The 23799-nt window shown below is 42.1% G+C and overlaps 1 protein-coding gene across 1 annotated transcript in view; it reads right to left on the bottom strand.

Moving 5' to 3' along the window:
- The window catches only part of LOC121697648 (trichohyalin-like), a 102765-nt gene extending 101112 nt beyond the window's left edge, over positions 1-1653 (bottom strand). The window contains exon 1 of the mRNA XM_042079266.1: positions 1489-1653. Coding sequence (XP_041935200.1) covers positions 1489-1621 — 133 coding nt within the window. The 5' untranslated portion in view covers positions 1622-1653. The remainder of the gene's footprint in view (positions 1-1488) is intronic.
- Positions 1654-23799: the final 22146 nt, after the last annotated feature.

The following is a 23799-nucleotide window of genomic DNA, read 5'->3' on the forward strand; positions in this document are numbered from 1 at the left end:
TCGCTATTTTTTTTCCAGCGATAGACGACGTTGTTGTTAACTTTAGGCTACTGCAAACTGCTTTACACTCTTCTTAGAGAACATTTACAATGTCAATGTCAAAACAGCTTGTTACATTGAGATTTAGTATCTCCATTGCAGCAGATCTAACTATGTTACTCCATTTAATTGGGGACGCATTTGAGCGCGATGGCACAAGAGGGAGAGAGCGCGATGGCAATAGTTCCCACTACTGACCATTTATAAACTGTGAGAGGGCACAGCCATAGGCACAGCACTAGCCATAGGCTATATTTCAGTGGAGCTGGCAAAGAGTCTTAAAGTGACAGTACACCATTTATAAATGAATTAAACAGCATCACATGAACAGAAATTAATTTTCTACAACAAATTACTTTGTCTTTGAAATAATACAAAATGTTTTTATATATATACATACAGTTAAGAACAAATATATTCATACCCCTGGCAAATATTGATTTAAGGTTGATTTTCTCTTGACCAATATGTTTGTTCTGATGGAAAATGACACTGCCACATGCCAATAGGTTGTAAGACAATATGGTAGACAATGGGGCTGTATTTTGTACACTGGCGCATGGCGTAAAACTCGTTTTCCACCCGGGGAATTCCAGGTTAATACATACTAATATAAGCCACCAACAGGTGGCGCAGTTAGTCCAATAATATAAGTGTTGCTTTTAACAGCCTATGTTTTCGATGGTATCCCTCTGTCAGTCAATAGTGAAAGTAACCGCATAAAACTGTCTTGTCGTTGACTGACACCATGGTGAAGTTAGTTTCACTTTGCCAATGAGTTCAAATAATAAAGGAGTGCAAATGCGTGAAGGCTATGCTAGGGTTTAGTAAAGCATGGTTTAGTGGAATGACTATTCCATACGGTCTCGCAAGCAGCCTCCTTCAAATGCACCGTTGAATGTCAAAATACCGATGCATTTATTTGATTAAAGGGAATGACAGATGTCATTCTCATTGGTTTAAATCATGTTATACGCCCCAAACACACCCATGACTGATTAAAAAACTAAAATATACTTTTAGTATTTTTATCAAATAGCCCCATTCGACCATATCAAAGGGAGATGGCTGCTATAGGGGATTGAGCATTGGCCACTGTCCACACAATATTGATAAAACGCCTTATATTATCAAAGGAGCTGCGACCATGAATAAATCCCATTTGATCGTGGTGAATCAACGTTGTTATGACCTTATTCAATCAGTTGGCAAGAACCTTTGAGAGAATTTTCACATCCATCTGAATTAGAGAAATCGGGCGATAATTTTTACAATCTCCAGAATCTTTCCCCTTTTTAAGGACAAGGGTGATCAGTGCCTGTCTCAAAGTTGGGGGTAATTCCCCCCTCTCCAGTGACTCAGCGTATAGATCTAACAAAAGTAGAGCTAACTCTGATGCAAAGCTTTTAAAGAATTCCACCATGTAGCCATCCGGGCCTGGTGCTTTACCTGCCGGGAGTGCATTCATTACTTCTATGAGTTCTTCTACCGTAATGTCAGCATCTAGAAGTTCTTTCTGTCTTCCTGCCACCGCCGCCGACTTGAGCTTCCGAAGAAGCTCTGGTCGCCCTGTCAAGGACATTTGTCAAAAAAGTACAGGGAAGCTTTGGACGCTTTGGCCGCTCTGACGTGACAGCATTTTACATTCGATCATGTTCTATCTTAATACTTTATCAGAAAGGCTGTCTATTTGATTGGTTGCTGGTCGTTGGTCACTGAACCGCGTCATAGCTCATTACCATAAAGTTGACTGACTTTCAACGTTGACGATCTAATCCCTGGGAAGGTGGAAGCTTGTTTATTGTATATTGTATATTGAATAATGCGTCCCCTAAGGACAGCCTTAAGGGCCTCCCAGGCCACACCCACAGATGTCACAGAGGACCAATTAGTCTCTATGTATACTTCTAGTGCTGCCTTCATCCATTCAATATTTTCTGGATCTTGTGAGAAGCCGCCACCTGCAAGAACGTTGTCTTTCACTGTGGGGATTCTAAACCCACGCAGGCATGGTGGGAAATTATTATACTTCCTCTTGAGCAGCCAATCACTGAGGGGATGAGTGGTTTAGATAATAAAAAGAATTCAATCCTTGAATACATTTTGTGGACTGGTGAAAAAAAAAGTAAAATCCCTGGATAAATAAAATTCAGGATTCTCCAAATGTCCACCAACCCCAAGGCCTTACACATCCGCTGCAGTGTCAGGGCAGCACGGGGAGACCTGCACACCATACCACCACTGTGGTCAAGGACTGGGTCCATCAATAAGTTAAAGTCCCCCCCCTAAGACAATATCATGGTTGCCCATAACTTGAAGTTTCCCCTCAAGATCCACAAAAAATGCTGGATCATCCCCATTAGGTGCATAAATATTGGCCAGCGTAACCAGTTGTCCCTGTATTTCTGATAGTATAATTATGACTCTACCGGAGTCATGTTTTATTTGTTTGTTAAGTTTGAACTGAACATTTTTATTAATGAGTATAGCGACTCCCTTACTATTAGTAGAACCCTCTCTATAAAATATATGTCCAACCCAACCACTGCACATTTCCATGGACATGATGGAGAAAGATGTGTTTCTTGTAGAAACACCACATCATATTTTGCCCTCTTAAGACTGATCATAACTTTTTTACCCCAATCCTTTCACATTCCATGTAGAGAGACGCATAGAACTAATATAACTCTAGAACTCTTAGCGGTTTTAAGTCAGTCGGAGTCAGTCCTTTTCTAGTTTTGCCGTTACGACCATATCAAACATGTTTGATATTATCGTAAGTCTTCCTAGTCATGGCTCATGCAAATAGTGACGTGAACTATACAAACCAATAGTGACCTCTCCAACAACAAACAGGAAGGGGCAAAGTAGGCGACAGCTGTAGCCTATATGATTAATTGTTCTTATAATATTTGTCATTTCTTATACATATTTAGTCGGCTCTTCCACGTGACAGAACAACTCTATATCGGTTAGGGATGTCACGCATGAAACAATGCTGCAGAAACACGAAAATACGACTTTGAGTTTAGTAGGCTATAATTTTCAGTTCCTGTTTATCTATTGCACGATGGGTAATAATTTAAAGGAATCGTGTTGCAGTCTTGCCAATAGTGACCCTGCAAGATCCCTAGTCATTGCAAAATCATAGTCTGTGACTTAAAACTCTACTACTTGTCTTTAGATGTGAGAGGGTCTGAGACTGTAGTCTTTCAAAAATCTTTTCCAAATCTTTGCAAATCTTTCCAACATCTGTCAGTGTAAGGAGGGCTTTAGTTACATTTCCAGTTGATTAGAACCTTTTAATCATTGTTTAAACTGTAAATATAGGCATTTTCAACAAAGTGCCTAGTTTTTATAGACATTCCCTAACTTACAAATGTCAACACACTTTCTTTTTATTTAAATGTAGTGTATTCTCTTGTCTTTCCGATGTTAAAAAAATGACTAGAGGATTTAGCCTCTTTGTGACTTTATTTTCATACCATAGTGAAAAAGAAAGTCATGAACTACCTCTGAAAGTTCACAGACACTCTGATTAACTTAACAAAGTTGAAATAAGATAGGGACATGCTTCTGTTAGGTTTTGTATATAAGATTTTCTGGGGGTGCCAATAATTGTGAGCAACGTGTTTTCGTTAAAAATATTTATTTCTTTATGAAATTTTCTTTTTTCTCAGAATACATTTTCTTCAAACTTTTATTTGGAAACAGTTGTGGGCAGAGGAAACAGTTGGCAGGAGTCATAGTTGATAACAACTGACAGTTGAAATGGCTGAACAGTTAGTTGAGTAGTTTAAAATAGTTAAATTATTTAATAGTAAATTATTGTAGTGAGGACATTTATTTTGAAACAGTTGTGGGCAGAGGAAATAGTTGAACAGGATCTGTAGTCTTAAGAGAGCCATATTGTATGCTTAACGCCTGAGACAGAGTATATAGTTTAAAAGTTAAATGTAGATAGTGTAATGGATGTTGATAGACAGAAAGTTGAATGGATGTTGATAGGCAGATTGTTTAATGGATGTTGATGGGATAGTTTAATGGGTGGATGAGTGAATGATTTGAAGAGGATGAATGGATAGAAAGTTGGATGGAATGTGCCTTATATCCTTGTAGAACTGAGATACACAGAGAGAGATGTTTTCATTGTGAGTGTACAATGAATCTTCAAAAGATTATTTGCCTGTTTTTAGTCAACATTACCAAAGGTGCCAATAATTCTGGAGGGTACTGTATATAGTTTAGCACAGTTTACGCTGCGTCTGTTTATGCGAGTTCAGTAATAGCGCACGCTGTGCTTCCTCACTGTGCACAGTATTTATCAAACCAGCAGCTCATCGGTAACCAACCTTTCTCTGCCCTCTACCGCAATTTACAAGCGTCCACAACTGAACGGCATACTTCAATCACAAGCAAAGTTGAATGAAGTTCGCTGATGATAACATTAAAACGAATCAAAATGTTTAGCGATCATGAAATAATACAATACATGATAAGATGTCAACAAGCATGGAGGTATTGTAGAGCTGTAGTTGTACTCAAACTACTTGTGCAGGTAGGCTATGGAAGATTGGTCAAAGTTTAAGTGGATAACTTGAAAGTGAAAATAAGACATTCGAAAGGTTGCTTTGGATAAAGTACAAAGATGCAAAACTGGTGCTTTGAATAGCGATTCTGTTGTCTTTCAAAGTTTCTCTTATTGACAAATTTAACCGTAATTTGGATTGACACCTACTTTTACCAGTGTACTGTTGCACTGTTGGACTTACTCAGTTGCACCATCACCATGACACTCACTCACACAGAGCACCTTACCTTACCTTACTATGCACAGAGAATCACAGGCTCAGTCCCTGCCTCAGTCATTGCAAGCGCCTCTTGATTAATCACCCACTATGCGGTTACTGTTTTTAGAATTAATTTAGATTAAGTGTTATTTAGTATAATTTGTATTTTAGTATATTAAGTATATTCTTTTTCTTCTACGGTCCTTATTGCTTAGTTGCAATTTTTATACTATATACTTTTAATTACTTTTTTCTGCTGTTAGTGAATGTGTGTGTGATGTCTGTATGCTACTGAGACCTTGAATTTCCCCTGGGGATCTATCTATCTATCTATCTATCTAAATATTTCACCGCAAAACAGACAAGAGCTTTCATGGGCAGTTTTCGTAAATACAGGGGAATACCTAATTAGGCGCATTTTACGCTTCTCCTCACACTTTTTAACACAAAACTTCCACTTTCCCCTGACCCTCCTCTGAATATATGCAAGACACGATAAAGTGCAATTTGCCATTTTCTACTCCTGCGACAGGCAGTCTGCGGTTTTACCTATGTGCGGCCTGTTTGTAAATAGCTCGGTAATCAGTAAGTCAGTCTTTGCAAACAATTAAGGCCAGGGGCCTATTGCACAAAAGCAGAATTAAGACATCCAGGATAAGTTACTGAGCTGAGCGTACAGGCTTAATTGGTTGCAGAACGAGCAAGCCAGGATGAGCAGACACGGATTCATCAAGCCAGGTGAAACCTATCCTGGATAAGTGTGCGCTCACGGCTCCCTTAAATAGACCCCGTCACCGATCACTGATTCACCATGGCAACTAGAGTGGCTTCATTGCTTCTTCTACGGTGTGAAGTACAGTGGGCAGTGCTTCGACTTGGCCAGCCTCACTTGCGGTCCGCGCGTGGGTTCACGCGGTATCACAAGACTTTAATTTGTATTTTTCCAGTGAGATGCTGCAACAACCCAAACAACCGGTAGATGGCTCAAGTGAGCAGGGTGTCTCGTAAAAAGAAATGGAGCCTGGAAAACCCTACACAGACTTCACTACAGACTTTAGCAGACTGGTTTAGAAATAATGTAATAGCCAGAAATATGCCTGCCCTGCCCTAATAAAGAAATATTTGGTTAACTGCGAGTGAATCCCGTTTGCAGCCGTAGAAGAAACGCAGGACAAATTAAACTTTCTGGTTTTCTCCGAGTGCAACAATGATAGACAGACATCATTTGGACAAAATATAGAGCATATTAACCTCCGTTGCTCAGCTAAATGCCTTCCTGTTACGTCCTGTTATCACGGAGTGACATTTTTGATGGTCACAAGTTTACTTCATTAGCGGTTTATTTTTTTGATTATTAAAGAGTGTTTTTCATTTAAAGGTTTGACTTTGTGCTTATTCAGTAGAGCATTTAGTGCTCTTCCCAATCCCAGACATTCACATTGCATGTTTGTTTGTAATGGATGCATCCGCAAGATAGGCTATGCGTTTGACGGCAATGAGTTGTTAACAGACATGAACCAAGACATATAGCCCAGCAGCAATCTAGGGACTGTTCGTTATTTATTGAAGGGGCCACCGGAGGAATTTTGAGTGCTTCAGTCAAAAGTTGCATGACCCTCCCTTGCCTGCTAGAAATTGTTCAATGACCCTCCGACAGAATTGTTAAAAGACATGGCCCTCCCCTGCCAATTGTCGCTGTCTTCCGCCCGCGCTGCTTTGCGCCACAGCCACACACTGTGATAACGTTCTTAAATCAATCTTACCCGTGAGCACAAATAATCATATGTGATTAATAATATGACAAATAATCCCTGTGCACGGGGACTGAAACAATGCATGCCAACTTTTTCCGTGTTTATCACGTATTTTAACTTTCCCCGCTGTCTTGCCGTTTTAATGTTTTCCCGTAGAATATCCCATATTTTAATACTCTCATAACAGCCCTGCCATCGGGCCTGTCTCTGTGTTGCCCTGTTGCTACCCCTTGCCCTTCCAACGAAACAGATGTCTTCAAATCATCGTTTTCCTTGCTTGAAGGCGAACTTAGAGTGATGTTAACCTATTTAAGTTTAACAGCGTGATTGTCGTGAGAGCACGATTCATTGGCGCTTGCATGTTCGGCCTTATGTCTACGTGCGCACCTGAGGCTACTCAGCTACTAGAGAAAGAATTTCCCCTGTTTGTATGTTCACTCCAAGTTGGCCTACCATAACTTACCAACTCTGCACTGTAGACCCTAATTGGCTATTTATATTTTTCTGTGAAATAAGCAAATGTATTTGTTCAACTTTATGAAGCAGAATTACGCACTAGGCTTCTTGGAACATAACACATTTGACAAAGGACAGCTGTATGTTATAGTGAAAAAATATTAACTTTCAGTGTTTTACGATGTCTTTGTCATGGGGAAGTTTTTTTCCCCATGCATTTATTCTAGGCTACTGTCAGTGACTGCCGTGAGAGAGGCGAGTTCTGTGTTTCGTTCATGTCAGTGACTGACGCGAGAGAAGCGGGGTCTGTGTTGCGTTGCGTTAATTTATTTTCAATTGGGCATGCCGTGCCGGGTCGTCCACAGCTCAGTTCTGACAAAAACAATTCACCCGACACTAATATTCAAAATGTGGAAAACTATTTCGGCATAAGCAGTTTAATTAAATGTAGTGTTAGTTGTAAACAAACGGGCTTCTTGGTGAGGCTTCGCCTCACAGATGCGCCCGTGCCTAGATGGCAAGAAAAATCTTCACGATAAAGGCCTATTAACTGACCAATTCACGTTGACTGGGAAGGTATGATTTGTTGGGGGCAGGGCCGGATTAACTGGGCATAAATGTCTGATGGCCCCCCTGCCCCCAACAAATCATACCTTCCCACCAGCTGTGACGGCTTAAAAGAAGTCAAGAGGACTCCTAACTCACAGACCTATTCACAAACCGGTTTTGTGGCATTTCGCCTGTTTTGAAATCCTATGCGGCTACAGGAGCTTCCAATCGTGAGGAAGCAATTTTGCATTGTAGGCATAACTAACATGCAATAACGCCACCAACAACAACCAAAACTAGGTTACTCATTGTCAACATGTAAATTAAATGTAACATTATTGTGAATCAAATTAAAATGTTCTCTTTTGCAAACGTAGGCATAGGCATAGTAACAGATTAATTTAATAAGATACTACATCTAGGCTATTTGTTTTGCCTTACTCTTGATTCATTTAGGCTAGGCCTTTTTATTCAGTTATTCATCATCTTCCGTCCTTGTGTAGCGCACGCATTCTCAGACCTGTCACCTGTCACTCATCGTAAGGGAGGTGTTTGGAATCATTCCCGCGTTACAATCATCAGCCAATCAAGGTGGTCACTTCAGTCAAGCTCGTGCATGAGTAATAAAGTCACTAACGTCACTAATAACTACATTACACTTGCTCTCCTATTTGTCTATATTATTTTATTTTATGCTGGTCTCTAGACCTTACTCTTGCACTGTTGCACTATTGGACTAATGTTGGACTACTTTTTGCACCTTCACCATGACACTCACTCTCTTGAGCACCTTGCCAGGCAAACATAACTAAGGACTATGGCTGGACTACTGTTTGCACCTTCACCATGACACTCACTCCCTTTAGCACCTCACCAGTCCCGGCCCTGTCAATACAAGCGTCTTATGCTTGATCACCCTCAAGCACATTGGACTTTCTAAATTTAACTTATATAGTGTATTCAGTATTTAGTTTTGTTAGTTTTCTTATCTGTCTTATCTTCTACTGTGTCTATTGTACAGTGGAGTTTAGTTATATGTTTATACTTATACTTCTGTTTACCATTTCTGCTGTAAGTGCATGTTGGGTGTTATGTCTGTATGCTACTGAGACCCTTGAATTTCCCCTTGAGGATCAATAAAGTATCTATCTATCTATCTATCTATCTATCTATCTATCTATCCATAGCAACGAAGACACACTCACTCTTAGACTGTTAGTCAAAGATTCTAGAGCGCTCAGCTCCAGAATCTGTTCAGGAGTTGTCATTTCCCTTTACTAAGAGTAGGTCTGAAAGGCTTTGTGAATAACTAATAAGAGAAACTCCTAGCTAAAATATTTTATTGCTATTTAGGAGTAGCCTACTCCTAGTGGTAAGATAAAAGGCTTTGTGAATATGGCCCCTGGTGTCTAACCCAATGCATAGCCCATTTACACAAAATAATGGTCGAATATTAGGCTACTGATGATCATTGTTATTTAAGAACATGCAGGGCACCAAAAACATCTTGCTCGTAAAAAATAATCATACTGCACATTGTGGCGGGTCTGTTATTTAACCTACTTAGTGTAGGCTGCGCAAACCACAGGCCTTTATTTTGGGCAAGCCTGCATTCGAGGCAGGCCTTCTGTTGAAGAATTCTATATAAAGCCTGCGCTAACAGTAATCCTCCTGCCCCCGATACCACAGCTGTGGATAGTGTGGCATGTTCAAGTAATAACACAATCCAATGTGTGTTTCAATTGTCCCCCGCTGACCACCTCACACATTTCTCTACATTTTGCAACCTTACATGACACAATGCCATAAAATGCCAGTTTTTAGGACACAGAATAATGTTTGTAATGATAACAGTTAGGCCTACGTTCAACAGTAACATAATGAGCTATTCATTGTCGAAGGTGCATGACTTTAGCGGTGCATGAATTTAGCGGTGTCACGTCTGCCTGTCACAGACGTGGGGAGCTGAAGCTTGGGATACAGTTACAGTAACAGTATTTTTTCACTTTTATAAAGGCTTTGTTTGAATGCTGTTGGAACAAATAGTAGTTGATTATAAAGGCAACTTTCTGTTGCAATATTCTGTGTGTTCTGGACTGCAGGTAACTTGTTAAGCCAGTGGTTCTCAAACTTTTTCTTTCATTCCCCACTTTGATCAAGGAGGAGGGGGGTACAGAGGTGTTGCTGTTTGTTGCTGTTGTGAAAAGGCTATCGCTACCTACAGTGGGCATCGCTTTCAAATGACCACTTCAGTCACGCATTATGAGGCGTGAAGCTGCGTGAAGCTTTAGTACCACTTTCAGCCACTGTGCGTCGCTCTGCCACTGTAGATCGCTCTTCTCTTCTGTTTTAGTCTAGCCTAAGTGAAACGAGTATGGTACTCTGGGATAAAGCGAACCTTCCTTCATCAATACATTTTGACGCGACATAACGAGCTGTAAATATTTTGACGAAACATAACTAGCTGTAAGGGACCGTTCGTTATTTATGAACGGGGTCACCGGAGGGATTTAGAGTGCTTCAATCAAAAGTTGCATGACCCTCCCCTGCCTGCAAGGAAATGTTCAACGACCCTCCAGCAGTCTTTTCAAAAAAGACATGACCCTCCCCGGCCAATCGTCGATACCTTCCGCCCACGCTATAAAGCGCTATGAAAACACATCGACTTAAACAATCGTTCTAAACTCACCCTCTGCTTTCTGATCTTACACATCACACACTTCACCAAGATGGTGGCCATTTCAGTAGATTTACTCACTAACATTGTTGTGGAAACACAATAAGCATGGAAACTAAATGCACACTTCCTGCAACTGCATTAGCCTACTTGAAATAATTTACTCCTCTAGTAAGTATTCACATGAAATAAAACAATAAAACATTGAGACCATTCAACAAAGCACACGGGGTAATAACAAATTTAACACATGAACTTGTTGCTATGTGTAAGGGTGCCTCAGACTATGGATAATTATTCTGTACACCGCTGTCTTGACGTGTCAAACCTCCCCTGTGAAGAACTATATTCAATAGCAGCCTAGGACGTGGATTGACAGTAAACCAATCAGTGGCTGTAAAGGTTGTTGTGCCGTCCAATGGGGAGTATGGAGAGGGAGGGACTTGGAGAAGGAGCGCGAACGAGTGAGAGAGAAGATGGCAGCCTCCGTGGACTACACACGTTAGACAAAAGTGAAGGTACTCTATCGAGTTGCATTAAGTTAAGTATTAAGTAAAGTATCTTTAAGTTCAGTTCAAAGTAGTGTCATTGTGTTCCGGTTGCGGACGAAGGATACCTGGAACGGTTGTGTCACGGAGAAGAACAAGTCTACACTTCAATCAACTTTGCGTTGTTGCCGTTCGGAAAGTGTATGACGTCGTAGTGTGAGGTGGAATTGCCTCACTAGTTATCCTATTGTGAAGTTAAATTAGTTTAGAGAACAAAGTGTTAGTTTCGTCGTCTTTCTAGATCAACGTGGGACGTTTCATCACGTCAGCTTGCAAGAGAAGCCAGCGCTTGTTCGTCAAGCTCACTCTCTCCCCTCCCCTCCCCTCCCCTCTCTCACTCCCGCGGCACCAACGGTGTGGTCTGTGAGTATTCCCTGCCACATGAGACTCTCCACTCCAGTTACTGGCACGAATAGACGTTCACCCCGTGAACTGGCTAATACTTTTCTTGTGGAACACTTTTAAGTGACCATCCTGTCTGACACTGAGCGAACATTTAACTATAAGTGACAACAGTCGTTGACAGCGGGAATTGAGTCATGCCAAAGCATTGAACTTATTGGGAGGGACTTTTGTGATACTGAATCACGTGTTGTGGTGCTTACAAGTGTATTACAATGTGTTATGTGCTGTTGATGTTATGATGTGTAATTGAAGGGGGTTTACTAAATCTAAATGCCTGTTGAAGGGAATTGTTAAGACCTAGTGAATACGGAACTATAGCCTAAAGGTGAACTAAGAAAGGGGCTTATTTGATTTCGTGTTAATACTGTCATGATTTGGGTTTCATGTAAATTGATAATTGCTTGGTTTGGTTGCCCCTCATTTTCAGTTTGTCAGATTTCAGATTAATACCTCACCAGTGAGTAGGTGTAAGGGTACCAGGTTTTCATAATCAAAAAGGTTTGATTCCAGTTAAAGCAAATGATAAATTAAAAGTAACTTTGTTGACCATAACTTAAGCGTTCTGGTGTGAGGTTACATATGGACTCGTCTCTAGGCTTCCTCAGTCATTGTAAAGCTGCCGAAGCTGAACATTATCCAAAACTCAATTTCTCAGACGAGCGTCGATTTGGGAGCTTGCTACACTCCTTCCTTCTCAAATGAATTGAAAAGGCCGTTTGCACAATTTCACAAATAATCACAGGGACCGAAAAATAGGCTACCTAACATGCCAACTTTTTCCGGGTTTAGGCCTATAATTTTAACTTTTCCCCGCTGTCTTGCCATTTTAATATTTTCCCGTAGAATATCCCATATTACTGTAATACTCTCATAACATTAGTCCTGCATTCTGGCCTGTCTCTGTGTTGTCCTGTTGTTACCCCTTGCCCTTCCAGAGAAACAGATGTATTCAAATCATCGTTTTGCTTGCTTGAATGCGAACTCAGTGATGCTACAGTAGGCCTATTTAAGTTAACGACGTGGTTGTCGTGAGAGCATGATTCATTGGCGCTTGCAGTGTTCGGCCGTAGGCTATGTCTACATGCGCACCTGCCAGGCTAAGAGCCAAAGAAATCCCCCTGTATATTCACTCCAAGTTGGCCTACCATAACTTACCAACTCTAGCCTACACTGTAGACCATAAACTGGCTATTTATATGACCAATGTATTTGTATTCTGTATTCTGCTTTATGAAGCAGAATTACGCACTGCTACTTGGAACGTAACACATTTTTGTTGGCAGGAGAGAGAATGACAGCGATTAACAAATTGCACTTGTTGCTGGTTACCAATAAATAGGGCCTACTATATATTTTTTTGCAAACAACAAAAACAGAACGGATGGAGACAGCAAAGCGATGGGCAGGAACAAGGTCAATTGGTAGAAATGCTTGTCAAAACGTTAGGAGCTGGATGTGTGGATGAATGAAGCACAAGTATGCTTTATAAGCATGCACACTGTTTAAAGTTAGGCTAGGCTACACGGTAAACTACAAGTAAACCAAAGTTAGCTTTTTTAGGGCTGGATAAAGTTTACCAAATGGATATAGGCTGTTGGCGTGAATAAAGTAGGCTACTGTTGCTCCAACCCTTCCAACGTTAAATGGGACGGATGTTGACATTTTCCGTATTTTGCGTGAGAAACCCGGGAAATCTCTCTTATTTTCATTGTTCAATGTTGACAGAGCTATGGAACGAAAGAGAACGTTATATGGCGACAGAAATCAACAATCAAACAAGCCACTTTGATTTTTTTGCTGTTTTCATTAATACGAAAGATGGGTGACCCCCCCTCCTAGACAAAAAAAAGTTAGGTGACCCTCCCCTCAACAAAGAATAAAAAGACATGACCCTCCCCTATTTTCCTCCGGTGACCCCATTTATAAATAACGAACGGTCCCTAATCATAGGGTGCTAACGTGATGAAAGCGCAATGTTCACGCCAGAATAACATTATAACATTACCATAACTTGTAAACAATCTATTTCATGTACGGTCAGTACTACTGGTAATATTTGTCATGGCATGTAGACTGCAATTTGTTCAATAAGTATTGCCCAGATGTAGGATAGGCTACCCGAAATGCGCTAATTAAAGCCCACAGCATATAATACCACCAAAGCGTGTTGAGTCCTAATAATAATAGCGGCTTATTGTTACGTGGTAGCAAATCATGTTATCAAAGAAATAGACGTAGGAATGCACACAGACATATTGCAACAGGTAATGGTGTAGGCCTATCTGACGAAGACCTGAGTGGTTGGAACGTCGTACTTTTACAGTGGGCGCAAAGAAGACTATCATCACATTTTTCCCTTTGCAACTGTCAAAGAAATCCCATGAACACAGGAAGGCCTAGGGAAGCCTATACTGTACATCAGATGGCCTAAAGATTAGGCCCCTCTGCATAGCATTCAGGGATTTGCATGCAGTAACACTGACCTTGATCTAGCCTAGTTTGGCTATTTAAAGCTACTTTATTGGCAAATCACAACACAATGTAAATGAGCTATAACAAAAAATAAAGGACTTAATCACACAAAGTAGGCCTACTATTTTACTGACTATAAAAATAATTATGTAGGAAGTAGGGATCAACCGATATGGTTTTTTCAGGGCCGATACCGATATCAATTATTACCAAAACAGGAGGCCGATAACTGATATGTAAAACCGATATGTCAGTTGTCAAAAAGGGGGGTAGGTAGTAAAGGCGATATGCTGCAAAAAATTAATTCAAAAGCATTTAATTATGCAAACTTTTCTTTCTTCTTTTAATGGGCAGTTCCAGCGTTATGGATGTGACAGTTGGACTCATATTGGTAAACAAAATGCCTTAGAGTGGGGGCAACATTAGTATCAGTGAATTCATTTGCATAACTTTTAATGTAACCTCTGTCCTCTGAATACTGAGAAATCCTCAAATTGCATATAATCAATTTAATCTTAAGAATTACAAGCCATTTTATCAGCGTTATGGATGTGACATGAAATGGACACACTTTTGTGAGAGATTACAGGTTTTCTACAAACTCTGTGAATTTTGAAGGAAACTGCCGAAACTATGATATATGTAGCATGAAGGAGACTAAACACAAAAAGTGATGGTTTCACGTTATGGATGTGACGTGTCTGAACCAGTCCTCGACAAACTACATAAAACACATAATTAAGTAGTGAATTTTGATATGAAACAATTGAAATAGGGAACATGATACTTGGTGGCCACTCCCCTAAATAACTAGCCCTACCTGAACCGTTGCACCCAAGATGACAAAATATTTATGGTATGTTAGTCTCAAGAGCCCGCATTAACCTAACCCATACCCACTCATTTGTGATTTGCACACATAAAGTACATGCACGCGCACGTGCACACATGCACACACACACACGCACGCACAGTCACACACATACCGACAGGCAAGCACACACACACACACACACACACAAACACATACAGACAGGCAAGCACACACACACACACACACACCCACATGAATGCAGACACATAAACACACACACACAGGCACGCATACGCATGTGCGCATGCACACACACACACATAAACACACAAACACAGGCATGCATACGCACATGCACACACACAGACACACTCTTATAAACAAAAGCAAACTCACATATACACACACTCATTAACAGGCACATGAGTTGCAGGAGTAGGAGATGGAGACAAATTGACAAGCGTGATTTATTTTTGCGAAGAGAATATGCAGGACTGAGAGGCGGTCATATTTTGTACCGCTATGCGGCACATCTAGTTTATTGCTGCCGTTACTCATGTTACTCTGTGGGTATTAGTTACAGAGGACCTGACACTTCAAATGCTGGCATATCGCGTCATTTAAAATGAAACTGTGTTAAGCAGACGTGAACGGCAGGCTGAACAGATCTGCAACAGAAGGAGGTTGCTATGTTAACTCCAGCAGCAAAGTCAGACATCTTCACCAGCTAACACGATAATCCAGTTACTGTACAACAACAGTATGACAGTTACGGGAAGATAATCGCTCAGATTTTCAGATTTTTATTAGGCCACTTGAAAATAGGCTATGGCTAGGCTAATCACTGGAGGTATTTTAATATTATGTTTGTTTTGCTAATGCTTAGGCGAGGCCTCCCTGTGGTTTTGATCAACCTAATAATCTTTGAAATGTCAATTGTAAACACTAAGGTGAAATGCATTAAAACTGACCAGAACAGACGTTTTATCAGCTTTGAGGTATAATAAAGTCTCCAGTCTTATAAATTTACATAATGTAACATCCATAACGTCACATCCATAACGCACCATTAAAGGTTTTAAAAGTAAGAAAGGGGCACAATTTGGTCATCACACTTTACATTGATATAAATCAGTTTTGCACAGACACTATGGACATTGTCGCATCAACACTGTATGTGTAGCATAAACTTTTCCTATAAAACGTTATGGACGTGACATGGCCATGGAACTTGCGGACTTAAAAACAAAAGCCTTACAAATATAAGGAGTTGTGCTCTTAAAGGCAAGCTGAGCATAGATATTGCTCTACCATTCCCTTGTCAATGTGGAATTTGTCAAATTACACAATTTGTTTGAACCTTGGGTCCATTTATCCACTTTTTAAATATGTATAATATTACCATGTGAAAAATGTTGTTTCTGGTATGGTTGCACACCATATTTATGATGTGAAAAGAGTGTCATTCTCCATCAAATTCAATCAGATCAGTTACAAACAATAAAATATAGACCTAAATGAAGATTTTAACAACAGTTCTTTTTGCGTATGCACAACTTTTTTTTTCCCATGCGGGATGACCTTTGCATGGAATTGCCCTAGTACACAACTGTCTATCAACTTGCATCACTTGCAAGTGTAAATCCTGTGTATCATGTTAATCCAAGAGTTGAGTGATAGCAATTATTTTCATAGACTAGGCCTACACAATGGGCTATGTGCTTGTTAAGGGACCTGTCACAAAGAGGATGCTATGCCATCGTGTGTGAGTGTGCGAGAGAGGGAGAGGAAGAGGTGCATGCGTGATGGCAAGTGTTACGGTTGAATAGTTTAACAAAACAGTTTTAAAATAGTTCTTAGGCTATTTAAGTATGCAATTTGTGTCCATGTGTAGGCTACAAGCTACACTTTTGAGAGCCTAAAGCTCAGGACGCGATTTAGTTCAGGTCGGATTAAATTACAGCTGGCCCTGGGTGCATGTTGTCTTTTCTGACAGTCCGTTTCAAAAAGGAGCAATTAGACTTTTTGACGTTCGCTATCGCATAATTTAGGACTTGTCTGTACTATGTCCGCCGTGGTGTCCCGTTATTCACAATTAACGAACGAGGCGGAGGCAGAGAACTCCCGACACGCAGCACCCGAGTTTGTAGGCTAACTAGTAAACAGCATCAGTAACGTGCATCAATCGGGAATTCGCTAAATGAAGGAAGTGGGTGCTTTACTTATTGATCCGGATCAAAGAGACAATAGCTTACAAAGTGGTGTTTTTGTAACTTCAGTGTAGATGATTGTGATTCATTGCAACTTCAGCAATGTAGGCTACCTTCCTTACCTTCGAAAAATACCTCCGTACAGCTGAAGCCCAGTCTACAGTCTGCCTCAGTGAGAATCCTAAACTTTGTCTGTGTTCAGTCTTCGATCCTGATTGGCTGCATTCGTGCTAACTAACAAATCAGACGGTGTAGTGGGCGGGACAATAGAGTGGTGAAGTCCCGCCCCTTCTATCTTTCAAAAAATTATGAACGGGAGTTAATGGAGAGATAACAATTATTTTTTGGTCCAGTTTGAATTGTGCCACAAATTTCACATATATGTTCGATAGACTTCAAAAGTTATGTTGGTTTTGTGCGAATCCACTCAGTGGACTACATCTCTCGTCTCGAACGATGTACGCCACCAACGTAATGAAACCATAAGAGCTGTTATGCTAGTTAACGGTTGCATCTTGCTGCCTGCTATGTCACTTAACAGTATGTAATGTACAGTCTATGGACGAATACAACTTACCTGATGTGTTTAATCCTCTGACTCATGGTATTTTCTTCGGCAAGAAAAGCCCAATTAAGACCTGTTGCTGGTATGCTTGTACAATCTAGTGTGGCTGTGAATGAGCTAACGTCACTAGCGCGACTGATGGGTTTGTAGTCGTTGGAATTACAATCTTTCCCAATGTTGTAATTCAATAGTTACGAAACAAACTGCAAATGTCTTTACATGAAAAATTGTCTTTAAAATTGACAATCATATGGGTAATTCAAGGCACAAGTCAACCGGGACCAGAAAATAATTTCTTTTTCGCCATAGACCTCTCCAGAATAAGTCCCGCCTCTTAACTTCCGTATCCATCCAACCTTCGGTCGTCAAATGTCGATAGGAAATAACATGGCGTTTTGAAAGATCGTACCTGTCAAACTCTGTAGGTGACAAAGTAGAAATAGCTGCTGGGCAGATTGGTCTACACATTTCTGCCATCTAGTTTCCACTGGATTTTTTGATTTTCGGTGCCGTCTAAGAAGTATAGTCTATAGTATACTACTTAAACGGCACCGATAATCAAAAAATCCAGTGGAAAGTAGATGGCAGAAGTGTGTAGGCCAATCTGCCCACCAGCCTTTTCTACTACCTACAGATGTTTTACCGGTATGATATTTCGAAACGCCATGTTATTTCCCATAGACAATCGACGCCAGGAAGTTGGATGGATACGGAAGTTACGGAGGCGGGACTTATTCTGGAGAGGTCTATAGACTGCCGTTCAAATTTTTTTGAAAGATAGGTCCCATGGAGGCAAACGGAAGGGGCGGGACTTCACCACTCTACGCTCTTGACCACAGAGTAGCAAATGCAGGGAGTGAGAGACGCTTTACAAAGTAGCGCGTTTCATTCTTTATCCATTTCAATATCGGCTTATCGGTGGAAAAAATGACCGATACCAATTATTATAAAAATGCTAAATATCGGCCCTAATAATCGTCCAGGCCGATAATTGGTCGATCCCTAGTAGGAAGTTTAGAACCCAGAATTGACCTGCACACTACAAAAGTGCACCGAATTCAACACAAATGACTCAATACACTTGGAGGAGGTATGAGTCCTTTCTTTTCCAGATATCTTAGGATTTCGCCGTAGTCTCGTTTCAGAGCATCGTGATATTTATGGCAGGTATCGTATCGAAGTCATAATTTTGGTATCGTGACAACACTAGTGTGGACTGATGTGATGAAAATTTTCAGTAAGAAGCACCTGTGCCAATAGTGGAAAAAATTATTCTAGAGCCACAGACACACACACGCACACACATGCACACACACACACGCACACACACCACACGATCACAAGATATCTCTTACCGTTGTCTGAGCCCCCAGCTGCCATTTTGCCTTCCTGAAACAGACACAAATCACTGGGTCACATTCTCCAACATCATTATCAGTCTTGAGTCTACATTCATCCAGCAGACCTGCTCTCCCGTAGCAAACAGGACAGAACACAAAGACAGGTACTGTCAAGTCAAGTCAAGTCAAGTCATTTTTATTTATAAAGCGCATTTAACATCTACTTAGTACAATCCAAAGCGCTCCACACACAAGACATAAAGACACATAAAGACAAACGATGCTGGACGGAGTGGCGTAGTCGCCAGCGTACCCGTGACATCAAGACAAACAAACAATTTAAAAAATAACAAAAAACACGGACAGAGCGGCGTAATCGCCAGCCTACCTGTGACATCACACCAAGACATAGGCTACACAAATAAACAGACAGACAAATAGACAGTGACAGTAAAGCAAGCCTGTCTTTACAAAGACAATAGGCTTACAGAACAAGACCAGACATAAAACAAACAGACTCACGCAGACAAAGACAAACAAAAAACACTCAATAAGTCCGCAGGCTTCACCAGCAGTTTAGTCCACAAGTCCCCTTTCGGCCCCGCTGAGCAGATCAGCCAGCAGATTAGGGGGCGGTGGCCGTGGCGGTATTTTGAGAAGCTTGTGAAAAACATTATCTGCTCATCCCTCCCTGCCTCCTTCGACCCCCTCCAATTTGCTTACAGAGCCAACAGGTCTACAGAGGATGCCATCTCAAACCTCATGCACACCACCTTAACTCACCTGGAGGAGGGGAATGGGAATTATGTGAGGATGCTGTTCATTGACTTTAGTTCAGCATTCAACACGATAGTACCTCTCACCTTGGTCACAAAGATGAAGGCCTTAGGACTGAACACCACCCTGTGTCACTGGATATTTGACTTCCTCACCAACCGTTCACAAGTGGTTAGAGTGGGGGGTCTGACATCTGACTCATTAACCATCAGCACTGGTGCTCCCCAAGGCTGTGTTTTGAGTCCACTGCTGTACAACATATACACACATGACTGCAAAGCCAACAGTAGTCATACCTCCATCATCAAGTTTGCAGATGACACAGTGATCTTGGGCCTGATTAGTAACAACAATGAACAGCTCTACTTGGATCAGGTTGATGAGGTGGCACAGTGGTGTCAATCTAACAGCTTGACACTGAATATCAATAAAACCAAGGAAATGGTAGTGGATTACAGAAGGCAGCAGCAGAACTACAGTTACACCCCACTAATGATTAGCGGGCAACCTGTAGAGAGAGTCACAAGTTTTAAATACCTTGGTGTCCACATTACTGAAAACTTAACATGGACTGTTAACACTCAATATGTTCTGAAAAAGTCAAGACAACGACTCTACTTCCTTCGTCAGCTAAGGAAATTCAAAGTTTCTACATCCATCATGAAGGCCTTCTACACTTCAGCGGTTGAGAGTGTTCTAACTGGTAGCATCATCACCTGGTATGGGAACTCCACAGTTAGAGATTGTAGTACTCTGCAGAGAGTAGTGCGCTCAGCTGAACGTACTATAAGAACTCAACTCCCTGCTCTACAAGATATCTATTCCAGAAGAGTACTCCTAAGAGCCCAAAAGATTCTGAAGGACTCTTCTCATCCTAACAATGGATTATGCCTACCGCTGAAATCAAGAAGACGCCTATGTAGTCACAAAGCCAGAACTGAGAGACTCAGGAGAAGTTTTTATCCCCAGGCTATCCGAACTCTGAACTCACACTATACTGACTTTGCACACATTCACTCCTCAGCACTCTCAAACATTTCCCAACTCTGAACTCACACTATACTGACTTTGCACTCATTCACTCCTCAGCACTCATGACCCCCCCCCCCCACACACACACACACACCCACACACACCTACAAGACTTTTAGCACTTTTACATCCCTCTCCCTATGCTACAGACCTTTTATTTATTTTCTTATTTCATCACACGTCAAAACACACACACACACACACACACACACACACACACACATATCTGACTTTCTCCAACTTTTGCACACTTTTTATTTATTATTTTTGATTTCTCCTCCATCTACCCATGTCCTTGATTGCCTAGCCTTTCTGCCCCCCCACCCCCATCCCCAACACACACACTTACATCATCACTGTCATCACTTCACATACATACAGCACACTGCTTGCTACAGTAAGCCTCCTCTACATACTTGCTGCACACTGTTAATTCTTACCGCTGTGCCGTCTGTGCATGCAAACCTCTCTGCCTGCCCTGTCCCGAGGTCGAGAGACACCGTCTGCCGCAAGCGAGATATTGCAACGGTAAGTATCATGCTAATGACCGGGCCATTGTAAAGGGTGGAAAATCACGAGGAGGAGGAATCTGTATTTACATCCGTGACGAATGGTGCCGGACACTGTAAGAAGTACGCAAACACTGCTCACCACTGGCAGAGTTTATGATCATAAAGTGCCGTCCTTTTTACCTGCCAAGGGAAATTACCGCGATTCTCCTAGTCGCAGTATACATCCCGCCTACCAACAATAACAGCGATAGGAACACGGCTCTTAGTGAACTGTACCAGGCTATCAGTGAACAACAGACGGCACACCCAGACGGTTTCACCATCTTCGCTGGAGATTTTAACCATGCAGACCTTAAAACTGTTTTTCCAAAGCTACACCAGCATGTTGATTTTCCAACAAGAGACAACATCCTGGACCTGGTCTACACTACACACAAAGGAGCATACAAAGCCACCCCCCTCCCCCACATTGGACTTTCTGACCATATCACTGTTATGCTAATGCCCGCATACAGACAAAGAGTGAAAGCAAACAAACCGGTTCGCAAGCAGGTAAAAGTGTGGCCTGAGGGAGCCTCTGATGCTCTTCAAGACTGCTTTGACACAACAGACTGGGAAATGTTTAAGCAGGCAGCCACTTACAACAATCAGACAGACATAGAGGAGTACACAGACACTAACCTCTTACATCACAAAGTGCATTGATGATGTGACCCACACAAAAGACATCATCACTCGGGCTAACTGGAAGCCATGGCTGACAAGGGATGTCCTCAGGCTGCTGAGGGCCAGAGACAAAGCCAACCCACTTCAAAGACCGCAGGAACGCACAAAGCCTATGGCAGGGCATTCAGGCCCTCACGGACTACAAGCCCGCGCCACAGAGCTGTGAGAGCAACATCCCTCTGCTCAACAATCTGAACCGTTTCTTTGCTCGCTTTGAAGCACAAAACAGCACTTGCCCACAGAAGACCCCTCCCCCTCCACACGAGCAGCCCCTGTGCCTCTCTGCCGACAGCGTGAAGAGGACACTTGCTGCTATCAACACCCGTAAGGCAGCAGGCCCAGACAACATCCCAGGTCGGGCGCTGAAGGACTGCGCTGAGGAGCTTAAGGATGTCTTCACAGACATCTTTAACACTTCCCTGAAGCAAGCCATCGTCCCATCATGTTTCAAAGCTGCCACCATTATACCTGTACCGAAGAAAACTGCTCCATCCTGCTTCAATGACTACTGCCCCGTGGCACTGACACCCATCATCATGAAGTGCTTTGAGCGGTTTGTCATGTCACACATCAAATCCATTCTCCCCCCCACCCTGGACCCCTTCCAGTTTGCATACCGAGCCAAACGGTCCACAGAGGATGCAATCTGCTCTGCCCTCCACCCAGCCCTCACCCACCTGGAAAAAAGAGACTCATATGTGAGATTGCTGTTTATAGACTTCAGTTCTGCATTCAACACCATAATACCACAACAACTCATCTGCAAACTTGACAAACTGGGACTCAGTACCTACCTCTGCAACTGGCTACTGGACTTCCTCTGTCAGAGGCCTCAAGTAGTACGTGTTGGCAACAATATCTCAAGCAGCATCACACTGAGCACGGGGACCCCCCAAGGCTGCGTGCTCAGTCCGCTGCTCTTCACCCTGCTGACGCATGACTGCACTGCAACCTACAGCAACAACCACATAGTGAAATTTGCTGACGACACAACTCATCAACAAGGGCGACGAGACTCAATACAGGATGGAGGTCGAACTTCTGACCACGTGGTGCAGGGACAACAACCTCCTGCTGAACGTCAGCAAGACCAAGGAGATTGTTGTTGACTTCCGTAGAGGTCACACCCAACACCTGCCACTGACCATCGACGGTGCTGTGGTGGAGAGAGTGAGCAGCACCAAATTGCTGGGGGGGCACATCAGTGAAGACCTCTCCTGGACCACCAACACTGCATCACTGGCGAAGAAAGCTCAGCGCCGCCAGTACTTCCTGCGGAAACTCAGGCGAGCAAGTGCTCCACCAGCCATCATGACCACATTCTACCGAGGCACCATTGAGAGCATCCTCTCCAGCTGTATCGCTGTGTGGGGCGGAAGCTGCACTGAATACAACAGGAAAGCCCTGCAGCGCATAGTGAACACAGCTGGAAGGATTATTGGTGCTTCACTCCCCTCCCTGAAGGACATTTACACCTCCCACCTCACCCGCAAGGCGACCAAAATTGTGAGTGATGCAAGTCACCCCGCTCACAATTTGTTTGATCTACTGCCCTCTGGGAAGAAGTACAGAAGCCTGCGCTCCCGCACCACCAGACTCACCAACAGCTTCATACACCAGGCTGTTAGGATCCTGAACTCTCTACCCCCTCTCCCCCCTCCACCCTCAGCTACATAACATCCTGGAATTTTAGACCCACAATGGCTGCCTTGCACTACTCCACTTGCACTACTCCACTTATACACTTGCACACTTGCAACTTGTTGTTGTTGTCCTGAACACTTCTGAACACACTTCTGCTGCTCTTACATAACTTGCACCACTATGCCACTTGCATACTTAGGTCAAACAAAACTACCTCAGCCATTTATTGGCCTGACTTTTGCACTATTATATTGACTGTCTACTGTATGCACAATTGCACAATTTCTACCAAATTTTGCTGTTCTTATTTCTTCATTGTATGTGCCTTCTTATATTTTTACTTTTTATATTGTTTACTTGAATGTTATGTTTGTCTGTGGACCTAATTGGTAAAATATGTCTTGTCTACACCGTGGGATAGTAGGAAACGCAATTTCGATCTCTTTGTATGTCTTGACATGTGAAGAAATTGACAATAAAGCAGAC

Source organism: Alosa sapidissima, chromosome 2 (assembly GCF_018492685.1).
Source record: "Alosa sapidissima isolate fAloSap1 chromosome 2, fAloSap1.pri, whole genome shotgun sequence".
NCBI classification, from domain to species: domain Eukaryota; kingdom Metazoa; phylum Chordata; class Actinopteri; order Clupeiformes; family Clupeidae; genus Alosa; species Alosa sapidissima.